Source organism: Trifolium pratense, linkage group LG2, assembly GCF_020283565.1.
Source record: "Trifolium pratense cultivar HEN17-A07 linkage group LG2, ARS_RC_1.1, whole genome shotgun sequence".
In the NCBI taxonomy this organism is placed as follows: Eukaryota; Viridiplantae; Streptophyta; class Magnoliopsida; order Fabales; family Fabaceae; genus Trifolium; species Trifolium pratense.
Genome location: NC_060060.1, coordinates 2,214,757 through 2,237,899, shown reverse-complemented (window position 1 = coordinate 2,237,899; position 23,143 = coordinate 2,214,757). Strand labels below are relative to the sequence as shown.

The window sequence follows — 23,143 nt, the reverse complement described above, 5'->3', positions numbered from 1 at the left end:
TTAGGGTTTTAGGTTTTGAGAGAGAACGAGAGAAAGAGATAGTGAAATGTATGAAGAAACAAGACAAGAGAGTCGTCAAATTTACGGGTAAGGGGGAGAAAATAATAAGTTAATTTATTGGTTCATTTTCAAGATCTAATGGCTTATATTGCTTCTTGGAATTCAATGCAATTGTGTTAGAAAGAAGATGGAAAAAAAAAGTAAAAACAAGAAATTAAGTAGCGGACGTTGTAAAAATGAGAAATTTTTGAAAATATTGTCCGCTACTTAATTAGAGGACGTTATAAAGGTAGGAATTTTTTGGTGTATCCAATACCTAATTAAGTAGCGGATGAATGTATTTTGATAGATTCATAGGACGCGCGTGAAAATTGATAGTTTGGCAAAAGAAAAATTCTTTAACAATCACTTTTGGATGGCCCATTAATACAGAAAAGGCCCAACTTTAATATTTGGGTTATCTATCGTTTTCCTTGTTTTCAAGGCCCACCGTATTGAAATAGTGTTGTACCCGTTTTTTTTATGCATATATAGTGGTGTACCCTAAGTATTTTTGTTGTTGGAAAACTCGGTATCCAACCCTTTGACGAAGTAATTAGATAAGACCAATCTCACCCTCCACTTCTACCGAAAAAAAAACTGAGTTTCCATTATTTTATGTGAGAAAACTGATAATATTTTTTCATATAATTACATTGATCACCCCTTAAATCTTTTCAAACGACACAAATATCCTCTCTAATTCTATAGTAGACACCGGACACTAACCTCCCCTAAAATATTTTAAAATAAACAAACTGAACTCAGTTAATTAATCCGAATATTCCTATACCATTGCCATTCTTGTAAGGTTTTTTAAAAAAATCGCTTTTTATTTGTTCTCCTTTGTTTCATATATTTGCTTTTGCTATCAGTTTGGTTGTATCGTTAATTTCACTCCTCTTAATTATACCCATGTGACTTATTATTTTATTTTTTTTACACACCCATGTGACTTATTTTATGTTACAATAATATTGCAGATGCGGTTACGACAACAGGTGTTTCACGATGGTTACTATGACGTGCATTACAACTGTTACAGCGTGAAAGAATTTTTATAAACAATAGTGTGTATCATAACACTATTTATCCACCATAATAGATTTTCAATTTACTTCGGAACGCGATGTCTTCCCATAAAATGAAGAATGGAGGAGACTTCGACTGCCTTCTTGTATCGGGTGAAGAGAAATACTAATTGGGAGATGTTTGAGATATAAAATTGAGAGACTTTTAAAAATAAGATTTTTTATTAAATTTGAAACATTTTAGTATTTGGAAATAAGGTTGGAATAATGTTTTTGGGATAAGGATATATGGAGTAGTTAAAATAAACTATGAAAGATGTTGAAGTTCAAAGGAAAAAAACACCAATATTAGAGAGCTAAAACTACTTTACTCAAAACATAAAGAAAATTAAAGGAAAGATAAACTAAGTTAAAAGAATATAACATTTTTATCCATTTTTTGGATACCTTACAAAGTGTCTCAAAGACACTATTAATAGTAAATAATAAACCTATAAAATCTATGGACTAAAAAGTTCAGCTAGAAGGCTCAACTAAAATTGTCCAATTTAAAAAAATTCTACTTCTGACTAAAATATCTAATTCATTTATATAATCTCACACTAATGTGCTCACAATCCACATCTATCTTGCTTGTTTGAGGCTCTAACACATTTTCGTCAAAAAACCAAAAACAGCTCATACATCTTGCAGGTTTTTTGTTTCTGAGTTCGTCTGATGAGATCAATTATCAAATTGTTCGATAGAGAGTTTTGTTGAGACAGAGTTAGTTTGTTTGATTATCGTTTTCATTAATTTTGTTTTGTGGGTTTGGTTTATATCTCCCACCTTTTATTTTAATTTTCATATTTTTGATTTTTTGACTAAAAAAAATATTCATTCATTCAAATTGATAGACATATCAGATACAAGCACAAATTTCATGTCGCTAAAAACGTAAATGATGAATCTGCAAACAAACTCACAGCATCCAAGTTAATAGCATAAAACGGCATGCTTAAGTCTACAAATAATGTGACAAAATAAAAGTAACCGAAATATCCATGTCTTTGGATCTTCATCGTTGATGACCTTGTCATTGATTGAATCAGTAGTTGATCAAAGCTGATCTGTCAAACTGAACCAAACGAACGCCGCAAAAAACAAGAAAGCAAACAAACACCGCACGAAGACGGAGATCAAACAAACACCACACGAAGACGGGACGCACTGAGGCAAAAAAATCACAAAATAAAACAGGAAAACTCTAATCTATGTGCCACGACTAGGTATATTTTTTATGTATTGGTAGAGAAGTGGTAGTACATTCAAGTGCCAACATAATTGAGATGTCGATCAATTATTATAAGGCCATCTTATCCAAATTTACGAGAGAAAAATAATACTATTATGTCACATTATGATATTGTTCTTTAAAATACATGGACAAAAATATATATACAACAGGATATGGCTTCTTTTTTTTTTTTTTTGTGGTCGAACAGGGATATGACTTCTCTTACCGTGTTAGTCTGTATAAAAATTAAATATTTTTGCTATAAGTGAATTTGATAATAAACTTCATAATTGTAATTAACCCACATTTAAAAATATAATTATTTAACCAAAATATTAGGCTCAAGTGGTTAATGAATTCCTTCATAACGAATTATTCGGGAGAACCTGAATTCAATTTCTGGTAGGAACAATTTTTTCCCAAACTTTACTTACCGGGACCCTTCTACTAAGAGGTTAGAAAAAATAATGGTTATTTAAACAGAATAATTAATTTATATAATAAATTAACAATTATTTCTAAATTAGTTTTACAAAAATATTTTTGTTCTTTAATAAAAAATAATTGGTCATTCTAAGAAATTTTGCATTAACTATTACAAAAAATTTAATGTTTAAAAAATTAATTACACAAGTTGCAAGAATTTTTTTCAATATTTGACTTTTTTTTTGGTAGAACAATATTTGGTAGAACAGTATTTTCCTAACAATTTTTTTTGTCAAATATTCTAATGGCTTGAAATTCCACATTTCCTAACGTTTTTTTTTTGTTATCATGATATTGATACAAAGTTTCCACCACTGTTAGCGATGATTAATCTCCGTTGACGAACATGTGTGTCATACACGAGGTGAGTTTTTTCCTTCCAACTGAATTTTCTCCATACACATGAGACATGAATCAAACCTCTGACCATATGCTTAAGCCTTTAAGGTGACCAACATCCTTGCTGCTTGTCCTAAAAAAAATTTGTGATGAAAAAGAGAATATCAACAAAGGTAATAAATTTCGTAAAAAAAAAAAACAAAGGTAATAAATCATGATCCAATATTTAAGTCTATTAATTGCCTATGAAAACAACTTTTCAAGCATTTTATTGCATTTGTAAGAAAAAGCATATTGTTAATGATTTATTGCATAAAAAAATAATTCAACCACACAAAAGTCAAAACAAATAAAAAAACTTCACACACAATATATAGACTAAAACATCTTTGATTTCCCTACACCTTCCTCTTTTTTTCACTCTTTCTCCATATCCCTTCCAAAAATGAAGTTCCAAGACAAAGAGCATCTCTATGGGAACAATAACAAAAAACAAATGATCCCAAAAATAATTCTAATAGCAATTCTTGTCACAATTATTGTTCTTGTGACCCCTTTGTCTTATCCATTGTTTGGTTCATCTTTGATGATGAACAAGTCTATGCAATCATCAACCTCATCAAATGTTGATTCAATTAAAAAAGAAACTTTACCTTCAACATCTTTGAAAAATTGTGACATTTTTAGTGGTGAATGGGTGCCAAATCCAAAAGCACCATATTATACAAATAAAACTTGTTGGGCTATTCATGAGCATCAAAATTGTATGAAGTATGGAAGGCAAGATTCTGATTTCATGAAGTGGAGATGGAAGCCAAATGAGTGTGAATTACCAATTTTCAATCCTTTTCAATTTCTTGAAATTGTTAGAGGAAAATCAATGGCTTTTGTTGGAGATTCTGTTGGTAGAAATCACATGCAGTCATTGATTTGTCTACTATCAAGGGTATGTTTCACTTCTACATTACTTCAATTTTGTTACAAGTTTTAATTATTTATTTTTTAAAAAAAATTTAATCATCATTTTTTTTTATCATTTGCTTTTGTCCCTATTTTTTTTATTTCTTGTGTTAATTATAGTTGCTTTGGTGTTAAGTGATTTGGCATGTCATTGTATCTTTTTTTATTTGCTTAGACTTTTGAACCCCAAATGCATTCAATCAATGATACACTATTTGCTTCAATGACAATTCATAGAGGCTTTAATTCACATTGATAATAAAATCTATCATTGTCCTTGATGATGAAGCTTATAGATTGATGAAGTAATAGTCATCAATCAATGTTCTATTCCATCTCTTATTCCCCCTTCACAAATGAGTTTACATACTCACCACTTTTCAAAAAGAAATTTAGTGTAATTTTTTTTCTTTTATAAATAGGAATTGAAATCGATATCTCGATGTTTAACACTCGCAAATTTATTTTTCTTTTATAAATAGGAATCGAACTCCATAATTCAGAGTATTTTTTTATTTTGACGGAATAATTCAGACTATCGTGACCCCAAACAATCCTCAATTTCATAATTTCATAATTCATTTAATATAGATAATAAATACTACTCCACCTAGTCTTAAATACAGTCAAAAGTCTTATGTGTATTAGTTTAACTTTGAATTAAATTCATTTGACTTTTTTTATTTATACTCTATTTTTTTATTTATACTCTACTTTTATTTTCAGCATTTAGAGGAAAAAAATTGTTTTTATTTGTCATTTTTAAAATTTAATGCGATAGTATTATTTTATCAATAATTTATTTAATTATTTACTGTAGAGAAAAACATATAGATAAAATGAAATAATAAATAAGAAAAAGTAATTTAAAAAAACAGATATTTAACATAGGGAGTGTATTTATGACTGTCCTAAAATATGAGCAAATATGAGCCAAAGAAATTTGATGTATTTAGTTAAACATTTGGACCAAATACATTTACTTTTGTTGACCAAATTTTGTTTATATTTCGGGACGGAGGGAGTATAGTGTTTTACTTTTTCATTTTACAAGGTCAAAAATATAAGGAAAAAACAAAAATCACACTTATTAAGTAAAACCAAAACATAATAATTTGGAGTATGTGTTTTGTATTTTTCTTGAAATAAATTTCATTGAAAGATTTATAAATAATTTCCATTGATTATTACTTATTGATAAAAGTGGAGAGAGAAAATTAAATGCAATTTGCATTTAATTTTATGAGAATAAATAGAAATAATTCTTGGAAAAGAAAAATATTGGTTTTTTTTTTCTCTCATAATTTGAGACAAAGGATTTGAGTTTTTCCCTCTTATAATTTAGGACGGAGTGAGTATCTCGGAAATGAGTCAACAAGGCCCATTTATGTGGTTCAGGCCATCAATAAAATAAATTTGACTTTACAAAAAAAATAAAAATATATGAATTAAAAATATATCAAATAAAATAAACTCTTGCACCGACCCCAAGAGATAGCGATGTAAACGATGCGGGGATTGAGTGGAAGGTATTTTACCACTCTTTGCCGCACAATATAAAATGTTTCTCATCTCTGCTTCCATTCCCCGCTTTGGGGAGTATTGTTTCTTCATCCCCATTCCTGCGGATCCTAACATTTCCGCGGGACGGGGATGAAATCTCGTCCCCATCCCCAAACCTTTCTTGGGGGGACTTTCTCCTTCATCCCCATTCCATGGAAAAAAAATTTCTCCATCTTCAAGTTCCCAAACCGGGCAATCCCCGCACAATCCCAATTTACAGATGAAATTGACATCCTAAGTATAGATTAATTAAAATACACATAATAATTAGTAATTATGCAAGCTCAGGATGTGGAATCTTTGCATGCGTAGGGAAATCTGGCAATCACATTCAATGTCCCTAACCAAGCCCACATGAACACACTCTCAAGTCACTGTTTATTTATTTTATTATTTAAATTCAGTTGTTGCTTTTCATTACTGTCTAATTACTTGCAAAAGTAGTGTTTATGATTAATTATTGCATCCAAAGTTGAAGCCTCTCACTTATAAAATATATATATACTTCACAATTCACAACACTAGTCCAATTCTAGTCTAAAATAAACTAGTCCAATTAATTATTATATTGATAGATAATATATTGTACCTGTGCATAAGTTCATTCAATAATTAATTATTTTTTTGGACAGAATAATAATAAAGTTATGTTGATGGTGAAATATGTAACCAAAGACAAGGTACCAAACTAGCATGATGCTAACATGTGTTTTGACACACTAACTAATTTAATTATTTCCTATGGGCTTAACTTCTTGTTTTCATGCAAAACTTGAATAATTGCCACAAGAATTCAATCCAATATGAAAGACCCATGACCCCCCTAAATTATTTGAGATTTTTTTTTTATATAAAAATTATTTCAAATATTTGATAATATTTATGTGAGTTTACTAATATTAACAAGTAGTGTGCATAACAAGATGTATTGCTTATTTATTTATTTATTTATTTATTTATTTATTTTGTTAGCTATATATAATTGTACAATAAATTTTATTGTATAGTTTTATATAAGTTTAAATATGAATCTATTTCCTGTAATTAGTGTTTTTATTGTTAAAATCTTTGTAAATTATTTTGTTTGGATTGAGCACTGTAAATTAAAAAGGTTATTTTATTGGGCCATACGTAACATGATTATATTGGGTCACGTATGATGTTAGAAACTAAAAATAATAATTTTTTAATTTGTAGAGATTGAACCCAAACAAAAATTTATAGATACGAAAAAAACTTTTAATTACAAAGAGTAAAATCATATTTAAACCTTTCATTTATTTTATTTTACTAAAATTTTGTGTGCTTCTATGAAATTAATATTTTTTATTTATAAATAAATTTTAAAATCTTAGATTTAATTTCTAGGTGGAATGGCCCATTGATGTATCATACACACATGATGACTATTTCATGAGATGGAAATACCCAAGTTACAATTTCACCATAGCTTCTTATTGGACACCATTTCTTGTCAAAGCAAAACAAGAAAGTTCAGATGGCCCAACTCACACTGGTCTCTACAATATTTACCTTGATGAAGTTGATGAAAAATGGACATCAGAAATTGAAGATTTTGACTATGTCATAATCAATGGTGGACATTGGTTCACCAAACCAATGGTATTCTATGAGAAAGGAAAAATTGTTGGTTGTCATTATTGTCTCTTAGAAAATGTCACTGATTTAACAATGTATTATGGCTATAGAAAGGCTTTTAAGACAACATTTAAAGCCCTAAATAATTTAGAAAATTATAAGGGTGTTACATTTCTTAGGACATTTGCACCATCACATTTTGAGAATGGTTTATGGAATCAAGGTGGGAATTGTGTTAGGACTAAACCATTTAAGAGTAGTGAAGCAAGATTAGAGGGTACTAATATGGAGTTATATATGATCCAATTGGAGGAGTACAAAATTTCTCAAAAATTGGCAAAAAGAAATGGTTTGAAATTTAGGTTATTTGATACAACACAAGCTATGTTATTGAGACCAGATGGTCATCCTAGTAGATTTGGACATAGGCCAGAAGATAATGTGACATTGTATAATGATTGTGTTCATTGGTGTTTGCCTGGTCCTATAGATACATGGAGTGATTTTTTGCTAGAAATGTTGAAGATGGAGAGGGTGAAATCTAAGAAAGAGAGGCCTCATATAGAGTGACAATTAGATTGATTTGAAATGTTACTTTTGTATGGCTAATTAATTATTCTTATAAACTATATATCATTGTCATATTTTTTGGATTTTGTAGAGATAAATTTTGGTGATTTGGAATAAAATTGAAGATTCTTGGTAGCTAAGAAAAAATTTGATTTGCTAATTTGGCATTGACATTTCAAAATGGATGTTATAGAAAGTGAAGCTATGAGGTTCTGGTGTTTTTATACTTTGAATAAGTCAAACTTATATTAACAAACTATTTTAGTTCTAGCATAAGATAGAATATAAGAGAAAAGTTAAAGAACAAAACAAGAAAGGCTACACAAAAACAATAAATTTCAAAACTAAAACAAGAAACTAAAAAAAGACTACCTAAGGAAAGAAACATATAAATTTTTTTTGTAAAACCAATGTATTTTAATGGATTGGTCCCCCCAAGATTCAAATCGTACTCAAAGCTGTTGAACTTGGCTTTAATCCACCACTACAACTGAATTATCACTAGCTCGATAATTTATTGATGCGATGCTTCTTTTAGACCAAAAATTTGACTTTTTTGACGTGAAATGAAAGAATCCATAGCTACTATGATATCTAGGGTTAACACCTTCCTATGATATCTAGGCAATATAATGCAATTGGCCGCCTTCGGGTTAACACCTTCCTATGATATCTAGGCAATATAATGCAAAGGGGCATGGTGTGGTTAAGCCTACAACGAAAATAAAACTTTACAAAGCGACAAAGCTGTCAAATAAAATTCTGGAATTCACTAGAAAGAGAAAACAAACCCTCAAATTTTATTTTATTATAATAAAAGATTATTCTTAATGCTACTATTTATTTATATACTAAAAGGAAACCCTACCAATCGTTAGTTGGTTCGGTGGTGATTGGCGCTGAACTTTGTATGGAGGATCACGGTTCGATCCCCCGCAACTGCGATCGGGAGGGGGCTGGAACCACTTGATGCCAGAACTGACCCCCGAACCAGATTAAACTGGTGGTGAAAGCCAAAAAAAAGAACCCTAATGGTATAATTATCCATAACAGAAAATTGTGAAAATTATTAAATGTTGTTTTTCAGGCTTGCAGCGAACTCGAATGGCTTAAAAAGCCATATGTCACTACAAAGCGGCGACTTGGCCGATTCCCTATTCATAAAGGTATAATAATAGCCATTACGACGTCGGAGCTTGCACAAATTATCCCGTTGAATCTTTCTGATGCGCAACTTCTTCTTGGATACACGCGGTCAATCTTCTTCCTACATTATTTCTACATGAGCCGAACATATGCCAAACAAATAGCCTGAAAATATTCTCTAGCCTCGTTTATAAACAAATGAAGACTGCACCTCTCTATTGTATTGCACCTCTCTCATATTGCATTTCTCTTCTGATTGCATCGCACTTCTCCTTATTGCACTTTTTCCTATTGCACTTCTCCTTATTGATTCTTCTGATTGCATTGCACTTCTCCCTATTGCACTTCTCTTCTGATTGCATTGCATTTCTCTCTCCTATTACACTTCTCTTCTGATTGTATTGCAGTTCTCCCTATTGCATTTCTCTTCTGATTGCATTGCATTTCTCCCTCCTATTGCACTTCTCTTTTGATTGTATTGCACTTCTCTTCAGATTGCATTGCACTTCTCCCTCCTATTGCATTTCTCTTCTTATTATATTGCATTTCTCCCTATTGCACTTCTTTTCTGATTGCATTGCACTCTCCCTCCTATTGCACTTTTCTTCTAATTGCATTGCACTTCTCCCTATTGCACTTCTCTTTTGATTGTATTGCAGCTCTCTATTTGGATGTTTCTCCTTCTTGTTGGTTTGGTTACTCTTTTTGGATGCTGCTCTTCTCTTTGATGGTTTCTCTATTGACTGTGAATTGTTTCTCTCCGTTGGTCGTGATCTTAATTAGTTTGATTTTTTTTGGGGTTAATTTGTAACAAGCTTAAAGCTTAGTAAGCTTTAGCTTGAAGTGTAGTGTTAGAAATTTATTTTATTTGATATGTTTATTTTGTTTGACAAACTCATAATACTTCTTGTTGATACATAATGGGTTTTAGAGTAGGTGTTAGATAATAAAATAATAGGCTATGTTATTGGGCCTGTTAGTTTAGAGTCTATTAGGTTTTATATATATATTCTCTTGGAACCTTTTGTAATGTTAAGTTATTGCAATGATATTCTATTGAAATCCTAGTCGTATTTCTCTTTTCCTATTTGTGTATCTCTGATTTTAACATCCAACACCCGTTTACACCCAAAAAAATTGATTTTAAATATAGATTATCCTTTTTGCGAAGTTTATTCTTTAGCAAACGCCAATCAAATAATGACAACTTAATAAGAATTAAGAACCATATTATTCCACACTAAATCCTAGAAAGAAATTGGATCCTCCACCACAATTTGGGTAAGTAAGTGATAACATTTGACTGAGTTGTGATCAAGCCGCTAAATCCATTTGTCCAAAAAAATTCCTGCAAAACAATGCTAATATAAGTTTTTGATTAAATTTGGACAAATGGATTTAGCTTTTTAATCACGATCCGCTAATATAAGTCAAATGTAATTTAGCGGCTTGATCACAACTCAGTCAAATGTTATCACTTACTTACCCAAATATCTCCTTCAAGAGACCCTCCTCCAACTGAGGGTCATACCAAAACAATGCCCCTTCACCATTATCCTCCTTAAAGTATCTTTATATTAGCTTTTTGATTAAATTTTGCTTATTAACAAAAAACTGGGAATCCATCTACATATTAGATCACTTATTAAAATGATATATTTTTTCAAAGGTGCAACCACCACAACAAACTTGTTTGTGAAGTATCAACTGCATACAGCTAGCTCAACGAATAATATCAAACACAATTGATTGGTCTATTTTTGTAGTTATTAAAGCAAGCGATTGGTCTTTAATTATGCCAAATTACCAACATTTATATCGATGGAACTATCACCACATACATTAATTATGATGTTGATGGAATGGAACTAGCAACTCAAATGACAAAATATTTTAGTTCCTATCTTATTTGATAGAGTACAGGCAACAAATAATCTTTTTTTAATACATTATCAAGACCTTTTTTTGTATTAACCCATCGAAATCAGATTTTCCTGAACGATTCCTCTTAGTGAACGAGTCCAATATTTTTGAGATAACCCGAGTTTCCTTTGGGTTCAAGTGGTTAATGAGCTCTCCTTAAAACGAATCCTTCGGGATAACACGAGTTCGGTTCTTTGTGGAAATAGTTTTTGGTAAGAATTTACTTACCTCGCAACCGAATTTTGAAATACTGAGACCCCATTCTCTTAGGAACTAGAGGGTTAATACCGAAAAAACAAAAATCGTAACCTCAACTCTTAAATCTAATATTAGACTTCCACTCATAATTAACATATCACAAAATGAAACTTCAACCGTCACTCTTAGAAATGGGAGTTGTGGCCCAACGGATCTTAGAATTGAATATTGGGTCTAACTCAACCCTACAAAACAGGTTTGTAAGGTGAAAATTGTCTTTACTTATAAACACATTCAAGTCATCTCGCAACTGATATGAGACTTAACACTTAGGGGTGTGCAAAAAATTTGGTTATCCTTAACCAAATTACTAACCAATCCATATCCAATTTTAGTTTGCAAAATCCATTTAAAAAAAAAAAACCACACCACTCCAATAAAAAAACACCAATTATAAACCATAACCACATTTTGTAATTTGGTTTGGAATTGGTTTGAAAATTTAGGCCCAATAGCTAATTCAGGCCCAATCTTCAATTTTTTTAAATTCTTTATTATATAATAAAATAATTAATTAAAAGAGGGGTGGAGGACCGGTGGTCAACCGGTGGTCAACGCCGGACAACCGGCGGCCGGTACGGCGGCGCTCCGGCCGGGACGGCGGCGGACGGCGGTTTCCGGCGGACCTCCTGCGACTTTCACGGCGGCCGGCGGTGGCACTCCGGTGGCCGGTGGTGGTGCTCCGGCGGCCGGCCACCACCAACCACCCATACTATTTTAATATTATTTTATTTTAAAAATCAGATTTTTAATAATTATTTTAAAAATAATTAAAAAAATCAGTTTTTAATGTTTTTAATTTCTAAAAATAATTAAAAAAATCAGTTTTTTTTTAAATAATTAAAAAATCAGTTTTTAATGTTTTTAGTTTTTCAAAAATTTAGTATTTTAATTTTTTTCCTATTTATTAGTTTTTTTTTGTATTTAAAAATCAGATTTTTTAATTTTAAAAATTACTCTTTTTTTAAATAATAAAAAATATTTTTAAAACAATATAAAAAATAAGTTTTCGGCTAAGTAAAAAATAATTTGGGTTTAAAAAAAATATTTTGTGGGTTGACTATAAACCAATTCAATCATAAAATTAATGAAAAATTATGTTTTTAAAATAATTAATAAATTTTTTTTTTTAATCAACTAATAAAAAAATTAGTTTAAGTAAAAAACCTATTTAAAATTGGATCATGTGAATAACTTAAATTTTATTACAAACCGGTTATAAATTGGTTCGATCCGGTTAATAACCAAATCCAAATTAGTTTTAAAAAATAATCGGTTTGTTATTGAAATGGTTTTGGTTTAGAACCAAAACCATCAATTAGGTGTGGTGTGGTGTGGTGTGGTTTCCAAACCATGCACACCCCTATTAACACTCACCCTCGCACACTACACATGCAAGGGTCATGAGTCCAATGTTTACACTATCGTCTTAATCTAATTTGAATCTCATCCAAAAATTAGCTCATAAAGGAAGTTGTCAACTACATATATACACATCAACAATCCGAAAACCTCGATAATATCGGATTTCATACCCAACAACCAAAAACTCCACACAAGTTTAATCAATTTTTTAGCCGTTGAATCTCAATGGACCACTTATAGAAATGAATGTGTCTAAGATGTCGGCTAGAAAACGATCACTCACAAACGACTATATATCAAAATCTAAATTATCTATTAACATCATAATAGAATTGGGTACACGCTCTCATGTGTTTTTAATAAAATTGTTTGTACTTTGTAGTTTCAGAAAAAGAAAGTGACTCTGTTTTTTTCTTTTCGTTTTTTAGTTTTTCGTTTTTTAGTTTTTGTAATATATGTTCTATATATGCTCTGTTTTGTAGTTATGTCTGAAAAAGAAACAGACTCTGTTCTATACGGAATGGGTGGAAGAAGCTTTGTTTGTAGTTATGTCATGAGGCGTTAACTTGATAGGAAGTTGAGTGTACTCTTTTAATATATTTTTTTTGAAAGTCGCGTAATAATCTTATCTTTAATTCAAAGGAGTCTCGTATTTAGTAAATGGTTGATCAAATTAAAATTTAGGGTAAATAGAGTTTTATCCTTGCAAAATAGCCGAATTTTACTTTACCTTATGCAAAAAATATTTTTGAAATTACTTCATGTAAAATGAAGATTCCTTGCTTTTGCCCCTTGATTGGACAACTTGGCACTTGATTAGGCAAAATGGATGACATGGCTTTTGTACATGGCTTTTAATTTCTTTTTTATAACGTTATATTAATTTTGCCATTGTGCTATTGTTGTGGGTTTGGCTTCTTTGCCTTATGACTTTGATGGGTAATTCTTAGTCTTTCTTTCTTTGCATTCCTTGTGTTAGAATGAAGGTTCTTTTTTGTCAAGCTGATTATTGATTAGAATTTCACACTTTTAAGTGAATAAGTGGGAGGTTTAGAGTTCGAATTTCAATTTGTAGTCCTACATATATAATGTGATGTCTGTATTAGCTGACAACTGAGTTAAGCTCACAGAAACGAATGAAGGTTTTTTAATATATAAATTCTTTAGCTATTTAAAAAAAAAAACTTATATTATGCCAATTACATTTTTTTACGAGAAAAAATATAATTATAATTTTTTTCCCACTTATATGTGTGACAAATTGTTGGGTGGTGAGGGGAGTACGAAAGATATTTACATTGGACTAAAAACAATCATACAAATGAAAGAGAGACACCACATTTTAACTTAAAATCTTAAGATATTGCCTTTATGGATTCTCTCATTTATAAAATATTCAACCTTCACTTTTTCAAAGAATGTCGGTCTTCCAATCCCAAACTTGATGCACAACACTAATATCCATTGAAAAACATGTGAAATACACAAAGTGTTTTCTCTCTTCCAAATTAAATTTTTCTTATATACATGAGTCGAAGATCAAACTGGCAACAACATATTTAAAGACTTCAAATTTCTTACCACTTAAATCAATTCATTGAAGGTATCTCAATATTTTATTATGTTCATTTCTGATCTTAACTGTTGATCAGAACAGGTAGATGGTCAGCTGGCAGTGCGTTGAGCAGGTGGTTGATGGTGGGTCGATCAGCTTATCCACGAAGGGGGGTTGTACCTGCAGGTGCTCCAATGCCAAAGTTAGAGCAAGAATGAGAGCAGAGAGATACAAGAGAGAGGAAGTAATTGAGTGAATGAATAGTGTTTTCTTGCTCTCCTGAATAGGAGAGCTTATATAGCCCCCAACTCTGGGCCAAAGGTCCTCTTATTGGGTTGGATCTGCTTAGGCACAATAAGATGGACTGCCAAGATATTACCCTTAGATAGTGGGTGAAACGGTAATCTGCTCCTATCTTGGTGGAGAGGTTCCACCATGTTCTGCTGACATGGATGTGGTGGGACAAGCCATATTGGACCTAGAGGGTATAATGCTGGACTAATTCTAATCTAGTCCAAAACAATTTCCATTAAAATCGTAGATAACCCTAAATTTTTACTTAAAAGGTGTTATGTCTACTCATTCGTCAAACTTTTCCATAATTTTCAAATATCGATCTACTATTAGACCATACGAGACATACATCTTCACCATAAGAATTGATTTTATGAACATGATAGGTATTTTGATCAACATTTTTGGTGTACTTAATTTGACCATCAAAGAATGAAAGGTACTACATTACATCAAGGGAAGAAGATAAGTTGTAAATTAATTGTCTTGTAACAATGTATTTGTTGAAGCTACTTTTATAAAGCATTGCTCCAACATTAATGTTATTATTATCTTATAATATACGCTTTGAATTAAAGCATTTAGGTGAATCTTAGTAACTTTTGTGATACAAAAGCCAAGAACATTCTAAGGGGTATGTTATAAGCTATGGATTAGAATGCCATATGTGTCGAAACAACATAACGTGAAATATAAAAATTGGAAAAAATTTGTCAAAAAATTGACTTCCCTCCAAAGTGAAGCCAAGGAGATAAAGTAAAGTTGTTAGTGACTTATGTGAGATTCAAAGTTGAGTATAATCATTTCATGGGAATTGGTTGAAAATTTTCAGAACTAACAAAATGAAATCATGAGACATAAATTAATTTGGACTTGTAGTGTACCTTTCTTTACCTTTTAATATTTCAAAGATGTGTTCATTCACTTTGGATTTTGTATATTAATTTGCTATTTTTTTATAAAATTAAAATAAAATATTATTTTAATTATTTTTAATTGCATGAGAGATTAAATAATTGTGGTCAATTTTTATTTATGGTAACAAAATGGTGAGATTTAAGAATTCTGAAAAAGTTTTTTTTTTATAACGGAGAGAGTGACGATCAAATTTATTAGGACCTCGTACATATTATTTAAACCCTTCACCACTAGACCAATTTTTTTTTTTACGAAACCACTTGACCAAATTTATTGGCTTGCATTTTTTTAAGCTATGAAGTTTGAACGGATAAGACCATGCATGGTAAGAATTTTGATTTTCTCTATAAATACAATTATATTGATATACAGGGGTGTGTATTTAAATTTGATATTTTTCATTTTTTTCATATATAATGTGTGAATTTAGCCACGACTAAAAAAATAATCTCACGTCTTAAACTAAAATAAAAAAAAATAATCTCAAATTCAAGTCATAAATATGAAAATAAAAAATTATATATATATATATATATATATATATATATATATATATATATATATATATATATATATATATATATATATATATATATATATATACTAACAATATATAACTTTACATAAATAGACTCTTATACAAAAAGAAAACTTTTTTTTTGGTCTATACAAAAAGAAAACTTTACATCAAAACAATATGCATCAAAGCTAAACCCAATTATTTTTTTTGAGAAAGCATGTATATTAACTGGTAGTAATGTGGCCAACTGTACTCTATTGACGTTTTATGATTATTAGTACTAATAATATCATTGTTGTTAGTATTTATTTTCATCATTTTCATCATTATTATTATTTTGTTATTATTATAAATTATTTATTCAATTATTTGCAGCTTAAATTCAAGCTTGAATTAGATTGATCTTATCTTTAAATTAACACTTGTATTGTATAGAAAACCGATGTCTTACCCACCAAGCTTTGTACACTTGTAGTTGTCATCGAACACTTTGAGTGCCCCACTAAACAGACAAGTGTTTACAAAGTTAATCACAGAATAGGATTCCATAATCCAATACGAAACTTCATACTTTAAAAATTAATAGTGATAAAAAAAAACCTAATAATGTTTGTTTAAAATTTACCTCTGAGATATATAATTTACGTAGTTGATGAGTAAAGTGTGTGTAAAGTGTGCGAGTGTTGTAAACTCTAAAATACTGATGAGTTGAGTTCCTACGTGTAAAACAAAGTTGCAAAATTAAGTTTGGTAAAAAAATATTCTGAAGACCTTTTTTTTTGTTTATAACCCTCTGATTTTTAGGGAAAAGGGGTCCTAGTAGTACAGAGTTCGGTCGCGAGGTAAGTAAAGTTTGGCCAAGAAATTGTTCTACCCAGAAATCGAACCTGGGTTCTTCCGAAATTCGTCCTTTTTTGATGAAGCTCATTAACCACTTGAGCCAAATGACTTGGTTTATTCTGAAGACTTTTGGTATATATATAGAGATCACAAGATGAATTTCCTTTTTTTTACCACAAGGTTTATTTGATTTAAATTATTCAATAATATTATTTTAGTACTTATCAAGGTTATCATTTATATTGTCATTAAATGTTAAATTTGTTTTATTAAAGAAGTAGGTCTTATGGATACTTCAATAATTAATGCATGCCATCAAAGACTTCTAACATTATATTGTGAAAAGAAATTTGAACCCATAATTTCTTGGTTTTAATTTGGATGTGTTATAATGCAATAATCATACACAAACTGATCGATAATCAAATAATAATGTTAAGTTGATATGTATTTTGACCTCTTTTTCGATATAATATTTGTCATTAAAAAAATAAACAAATACCTTATGCAAGATGCTAAGTTTTTAACCTTTTCGATTAAAAAATATGCAGTTGTATCAGAGATCTTACTAAAGATGATCAAGTAAATTTTTTGACTAAAAGTAATCATTAATAAAACTAGTGGATTCTTCGCTTACAACATATAGTTAAAGAAAACTCATTAGTTTATATAAATGATGAGATGAGGTTTAGCTAAAAATAACTATTTGTTGGCTTTTAGATGTTTCTCTCTCACCAACCAATATATTATTCCCTTACCCTCCACTTACTTCCAAATTCTGCCAACTTCAGGTAACATTCTTTCTTTTATTGGGACCAACCATATGGTCCAAATTTCCAAAAAGAAATTTAACATCATTAGACCTACCAAGTCTAGTAGAACTTATCTATTTTAAGCTTCATTTTGAAATATTTAACTTTATTAATTAAAATATTGTACTAAAGTACATGTTGTAACTCAACTATATGTGTCAGCAATATTCTCATGCCCATAACCACCACTTTCTTCCAAACTTATAAGTTATAACAAATACAACTTTCATGTGCATTTGCTGTGAACAATGATAAAGTCACAATTGTACAAAAGAGCACAAATAATTCATCATGTAATTGATTTTTTCATAAGCAAAAATACTCAACAAACTTTTTTTCTTTCTAAAGAGCCATGTTATGTTACAACATAATGTGCAAATTGAATGGATTATATTTGATTCTTCTCACAATATGTCACACAATAATTAGTTGTTTTTTGTGGATGTGGCATTAATAATTTGATAAATAATTATATGTAACACAAGATACCAAAGACAACACTATTTTGTTTAAACTTAATTGTTGTAACACAATCATTGATATTTACAGTTGTGTATTATGTGACAATACATGTTCATCAAAATTAGACAATAATTGTAGTAGGAATATAAAATGGATGAACAAAAAAACAGGAATAAAGGAGACAAAACTGATATGTCACTGATTTTTGCCCTTGTCCTTAAATCCTCAACCTTTCTTGGCTTTTCACTTGGCTTCATAGCATATTGCTTTTTCTTTGATAAACAACATATCCATAACAATTTAGTGTAAATTTAGTTTATTACTTGATTTTAGTAAACTTCAACAAAAGTGATAATTAAGCTCAGGTGGTGCTTAATGAACTCCAGTTAAAGACGAATTGTTCAGAAGAATCAGAGTTGAATTCTGACTAGAACAATATAGTTAGTCCGACTTTACTTGTCTCGTGGTTGAATTTCATATTACCACTAACCCTGCTTTCACACCAGAATAGTTAAAACCAAAAAGAAGTGTCGCAACTCGCAACTAATATCACCACGTGAGGAGGTGTGTAATAGCATTACATCTACCTGGTTTACATGATTGTTTACACAAAAAAGTACATTGACAAATCTTTCTTACCAATCTTAGTTACTTCCTTTAATTAATGGTTTTTATTTCAAAGGACTGACAAATGCAAATAAACAAAGAGTGAGTGCAAAAGTGATTCAAAAAATTTGATTCCCTTTGCTGGCTCTTAAATCAATAATTTCCCCTTTTCTATATAGTTTTAACATATCTAATTGCGAGATTAATTTTGATACATTGTCGGTGTAAAATATTTTACACATCAACCAATCACAAATCACTTTTCATATGACATTTAAACTATATATGATTGAATGCAACTATTTTTAGTGATACAATCATTGTGATTGACTGATAATGTAAAATTATTTGACACCGTTAGTGCATATTAATTAAGCTCTTTTATTAATCATATTTAGTTGATAATAAATTGGCTTTGTTACTTGGCAGCCACAAAGGGTCAATGAATATTGGCTTAGTCAATTTATTGAAAATAGGACTCTTGTTTTTTTGCTTTTGTTATTTCTCCCCCTCTTTGTACATGTGAGAAAATCATTATGAAATATTAATAAAGACATCTTATCAAAACTAAGACATATCATGAACTAATGATGGTGATTTAGTCATAATATTAAAGACCTTTTTGAAAGTTTAGTTTGAAATTTCATTTAGAGAAAAAAAGTTGAAAGGTTTATCATAACCAAAAAACCAGAACAAAAGTTACTTACATTTATATAAACTGTTTCATCAAAGTTTTTTGATTCAAAATTCATCTCAACCATGAAGTTCCAAACCAATGAGATTCTCAATGGAAAATATACAACAAAAAAAACAACCAAAAATGTTTTTCTTGTACCATTCACTCTTCTTCTCATAATGTTTCCTCTTATTCTCATGAGAAACACAAATGAATCATCTCCAAACATATCTTCTGTCAAAAACATGAACAACAGAACAGAAACAAAAGGATGTAACATCTTTGATGGTAATTGGATACCTTATTCTGAAGGACCTTATTACAACAATGAAACATGCAAGTGGATGATTGATGAACAAAACTGCATGAAGTTTGGTAGAAATGATGAAGAGTATCTTCATTGGAGATGGAAGCCAAATGAATGTGAACTTCCATTGTTCAATGCAACTCAATTCTTAAACATTGTTAGAGGAAAAAAAATGGCTTTTGTTGGAGATTCAGTTGGTAGAAATCAGTTACAATCTTTGTTGTGCCTCCTAAGTCAAGTAAGTGATTAATTCATACTTTGCTTTTATGTCTTTTTCAAAAGAATGCGAGATAACAAATTTTTACATCAATAAGTTTTCATAACATAGTACTATTAGAGCCGCGACATAAACAAAACAAGTGATTTAGATTTCTATCCAAGATTATAAAAAAAGTTTGAGACTTGAGCCGCGACATCAATGTTTTTTATGTCTTTGTGACAGAACCGCGATGGTAATATTAGTCTTTTTTATTGTGATTCTTCGCGGTATCTAGGATTGCAATCGTGATTGTGATTCTCCTTGTCCTGATGGTTATATTCATCCTTCTTAGTTAATCACTCAAAAACGTTAATGCAAATTTTTGTTGATGATCTTGTCTGCATGTTTATATTTCGAATACAACTTAGTGACCGTTTGGTTTCACGTTTCTAGAGGCATAGACTTGATTTTGACGTGATTGAATGTTCTTGAGTAGAATTGGTTCCAACTTGAAGTTAAAATATAAAGTTTTTTCATTTACCATTGATTTTTAGTCACGGATTTATTGTGGAACACACTTTTACATTATTATATCAAAAAACATGAACCACGTTACATTAAACTCACTTAGTCGATTTTTGTCACAGCAAAAAAATCAAACATGCTTACATGTTTTTATGTCTCTTTTTCAGGTGGCCGATCCTGAAGACGTTTCTGATAAATACACATCAAATGTCATATATTTTAGACGGTATTTCTATGCCGACTACAATTTCACCCTTGGAAATCTATGGTCGCCATATTTTGTTAGATCAGTTGATGCTGATCCGAATGGTCATTCTTACAACAGCATCATGAAACTTTATGTAGATGAAGTAGATGAAGCATGGTCTAGTCAAGTTGAAAACTTTGACATTGTAATAATTTCAGCAGGACATTGGTTTTTCAGACCACTATTGTTTTATGAAAAGGGTCAACTTGTAGGATGCAACAAATGTGGAATGGAGAATGTGACTGATCTTGCTCACTACTTTGGTTACAAAATGGCATTTAGGACTGCATTTAGAACCTTAAATAATCTTGAAAATTTTAAAGGTGTGACATTTTTTAGGACATTTTCTCCATCACATTTTGAGAATGGAGATTGGAACAAAGGAGGGAATTGTGTGAGGAAAAAGCCATTTAGCAAAGAAGAAATGAAGTTGGATGGTTACTTTCTACAGACATATTTAACACAAGTGAATGAATTTAATGTAGCACAAGAAGAAGCATCAAAGAAGGGTTTGAAGTTTTTGATGTTAAATACAACTGAAATTATGTTGTTGAGACCAGATGGACATCCTAATAACTATGGACATCCCAAGGACACAAATAGAACATTTTACAATGATTGTGTTCATTGGTGTTTGCCTGGTCCTGTTGACACATGGAATGAGTTTTTTCTATATATGTTAAATATAGAAAGTAACTCATCTTATGATTCAAAGCTAGAGAGTGTTGTATGAACATAAGATTTACCATCTTAACCGTATGTAAGATATTGTTTAAAATTTATTTTTTGGGGAGTTTTTGTGTGTAAACTGAGTATTCTTCGCACGCAATAACAGAGATTAATCCCTCGATACTGATAGGACCGGGATGGATGACAACACTCTGCATCAAGAGTTTTAAAGTTGTTGCATTCTAAACGCTGGATTCAAACTCGAGAACTTTGATTTTGCTAAGTCTATTGTAATTTACTTGTATTTACAAAAAGGGTATAGAGGAAATGGGGAAAGAGATTGTTGAATGTATTTATTTATTTACTATATAGATAATAACACACAGAATGTATATGCAGAGTGGTTTGTAATTTTTGTAACATATGTGATGGACTGTCTTGATTACCAAATTGACAAATATTGTTCCAAGAAGCTCTCAAATATCCATTTTGTCTTAAGAATCAATCAGTTCTCAAAAACACATTTGTGAGGATGGAAAACAATACTTTCTTCCTCTCATTTTTTAGGAAATTTAAAAGGATTTGTTTATAATTTTGAGTTATTCAAAGTTTACACATCCTATGCTCTGTTTCTTTTCTTCTTTTTTTTTAATCAACCAATGCTCTGTTTCTTAGTATTTTTATTGTTTATATGACTTGATTTTAACTTGCTTTATTCAGGTTTCTAATATTTTTTAATCTTTCATGTATATATTTCATAGTTTAATATGATTTCTTAATTCTAACCAAGGCATTGAGCTCAAATGGTTAATGAGTTTCACCAAAGGACGGATTGTTCGGGAGAAGTCGAGTTCGATTCATGAGTGGAACAATTTCTTGGTCAGACTTTACTTACCTCGCGGCCGAACTCCGGATTACTAGGGACATTCATTCAAACAATAAAAAAAAAGTTCTTTTCTTTGTCATAAAATGTAGAAGTAACTTTGAGAATTAATTTAAAAAATTAATTGAATTTCTTCGATCAAACTTACTTGCTTTTTAATTTTGATTTTCATAATTTACTTATTGATATAAGCTAGCTTTATTTTTCTGTATAATTGTTAGCCTAGACACTTAAATGATGATTAGACTTTGATGAATGAAGACAAGTTTTACACTAAAAAGACTATACATCAAAACGTTCTTGATCTCACATTTATTTGGATTGTATAGACATTAGGTGAAATTAATAATTAATAAGATGATAATATAAGGATAAGAAAACAGTGATTCTTAGATCTTTAAGCAATACATACATTGACGTATGGCAGTAAGCAATTTCATGTGCCTGGATAATGATATTGACTTGAGCTTTGAGGCTAAGCATAAGTGTAGCTTTCTGTCAATTCATGGAGTTGTCATTGATATCATGAAACAAAACCATGAAATAATATACTTATACTATTATATATGCTTTCCACTATTAGCATCAACCTTGCTGTCAAACTATGAATCTGAATATTTAAATATTCAATAGAGTTTAAGAATTATGTACTGGATGTGTAAAACTATATGATTAGATGACTCTGCAACAATACTATGAATTGGAAGAATGTGTAAAAGTTTCAAGAGATTTGTTTGAAGGAACCCAAATTACTGCAAGTTATAGATTAGACTTCATGGTGAAAATCACTTAACAGAAAGATTACAGAACAAAATTGTTCAAATTAACTCAGATCTCAAGTTTACCATCAGCTATTGTTAGAATACTATAAAATATCTTATATGGACTACATACATAAAAAATTGATGTAATTGGTTCATAATATTGACTGTACATCAACTTTTGTTAATTCATTTGCACTTTAAAAAAGAATGGAGAGACTATTAATCTTAGTTTATTTCCTAGAACTAGAACAAGAATTCGAGTAAAAAAAGTTATTTTCTAGAATCAGTTTATAATTAATCTTAGAGTATCT

At 30.3% G+C, this 23,143-nt stretch overlaps 2 protein-coding genes across 2 annotated transcripts; both read left to right on the top strand.

The window, feature by feature from the left end:
- Positions 1-3,457: 3,457 nt before the first annotated feature.
- Positions 3,458-7,937, top strand: LOC123908640 (protein trichome birefringence-like 19). The gene is made up of 2 exons (XM_045959334.1): positions 3,458-4,117; positions 7,063-7,937. Exons 1-2 carry the CDS (start codon positions 3,617-3,619, stop codon positions 7,861-7,863), a joined length of 1,302 nt encoding a protein of 433 aa, XP_045815290.1. The 5' UTR covers positions 3,458-3,616; the 3' UTR covers positions 7,864-7,937.
- A 10,273-nt stretch (positions 7,938-18,210) lies between these two features.
- LOC123909022 (protein trichome birefringence-like 19) lies at positions 18,211-21,666 on the top strand. The gene is made up of 2 exons (XM_045959793.1): positions 18,211-19,783; positions 20,437-21,666. Exons 1-2 carry the CDS (start codon positions 19,322-19,324, stop codon positions 21,247-21,249), a joined length of 1,275 nt encoding a protein of 424 aa, XP_045815749.1. The 5' UTR covers positions 18,211-19,321; the 3' UTR covers positions 21,250-21,666.
- Positions 21,667-23,143: the final 1,477 nt, after the last annotated feature.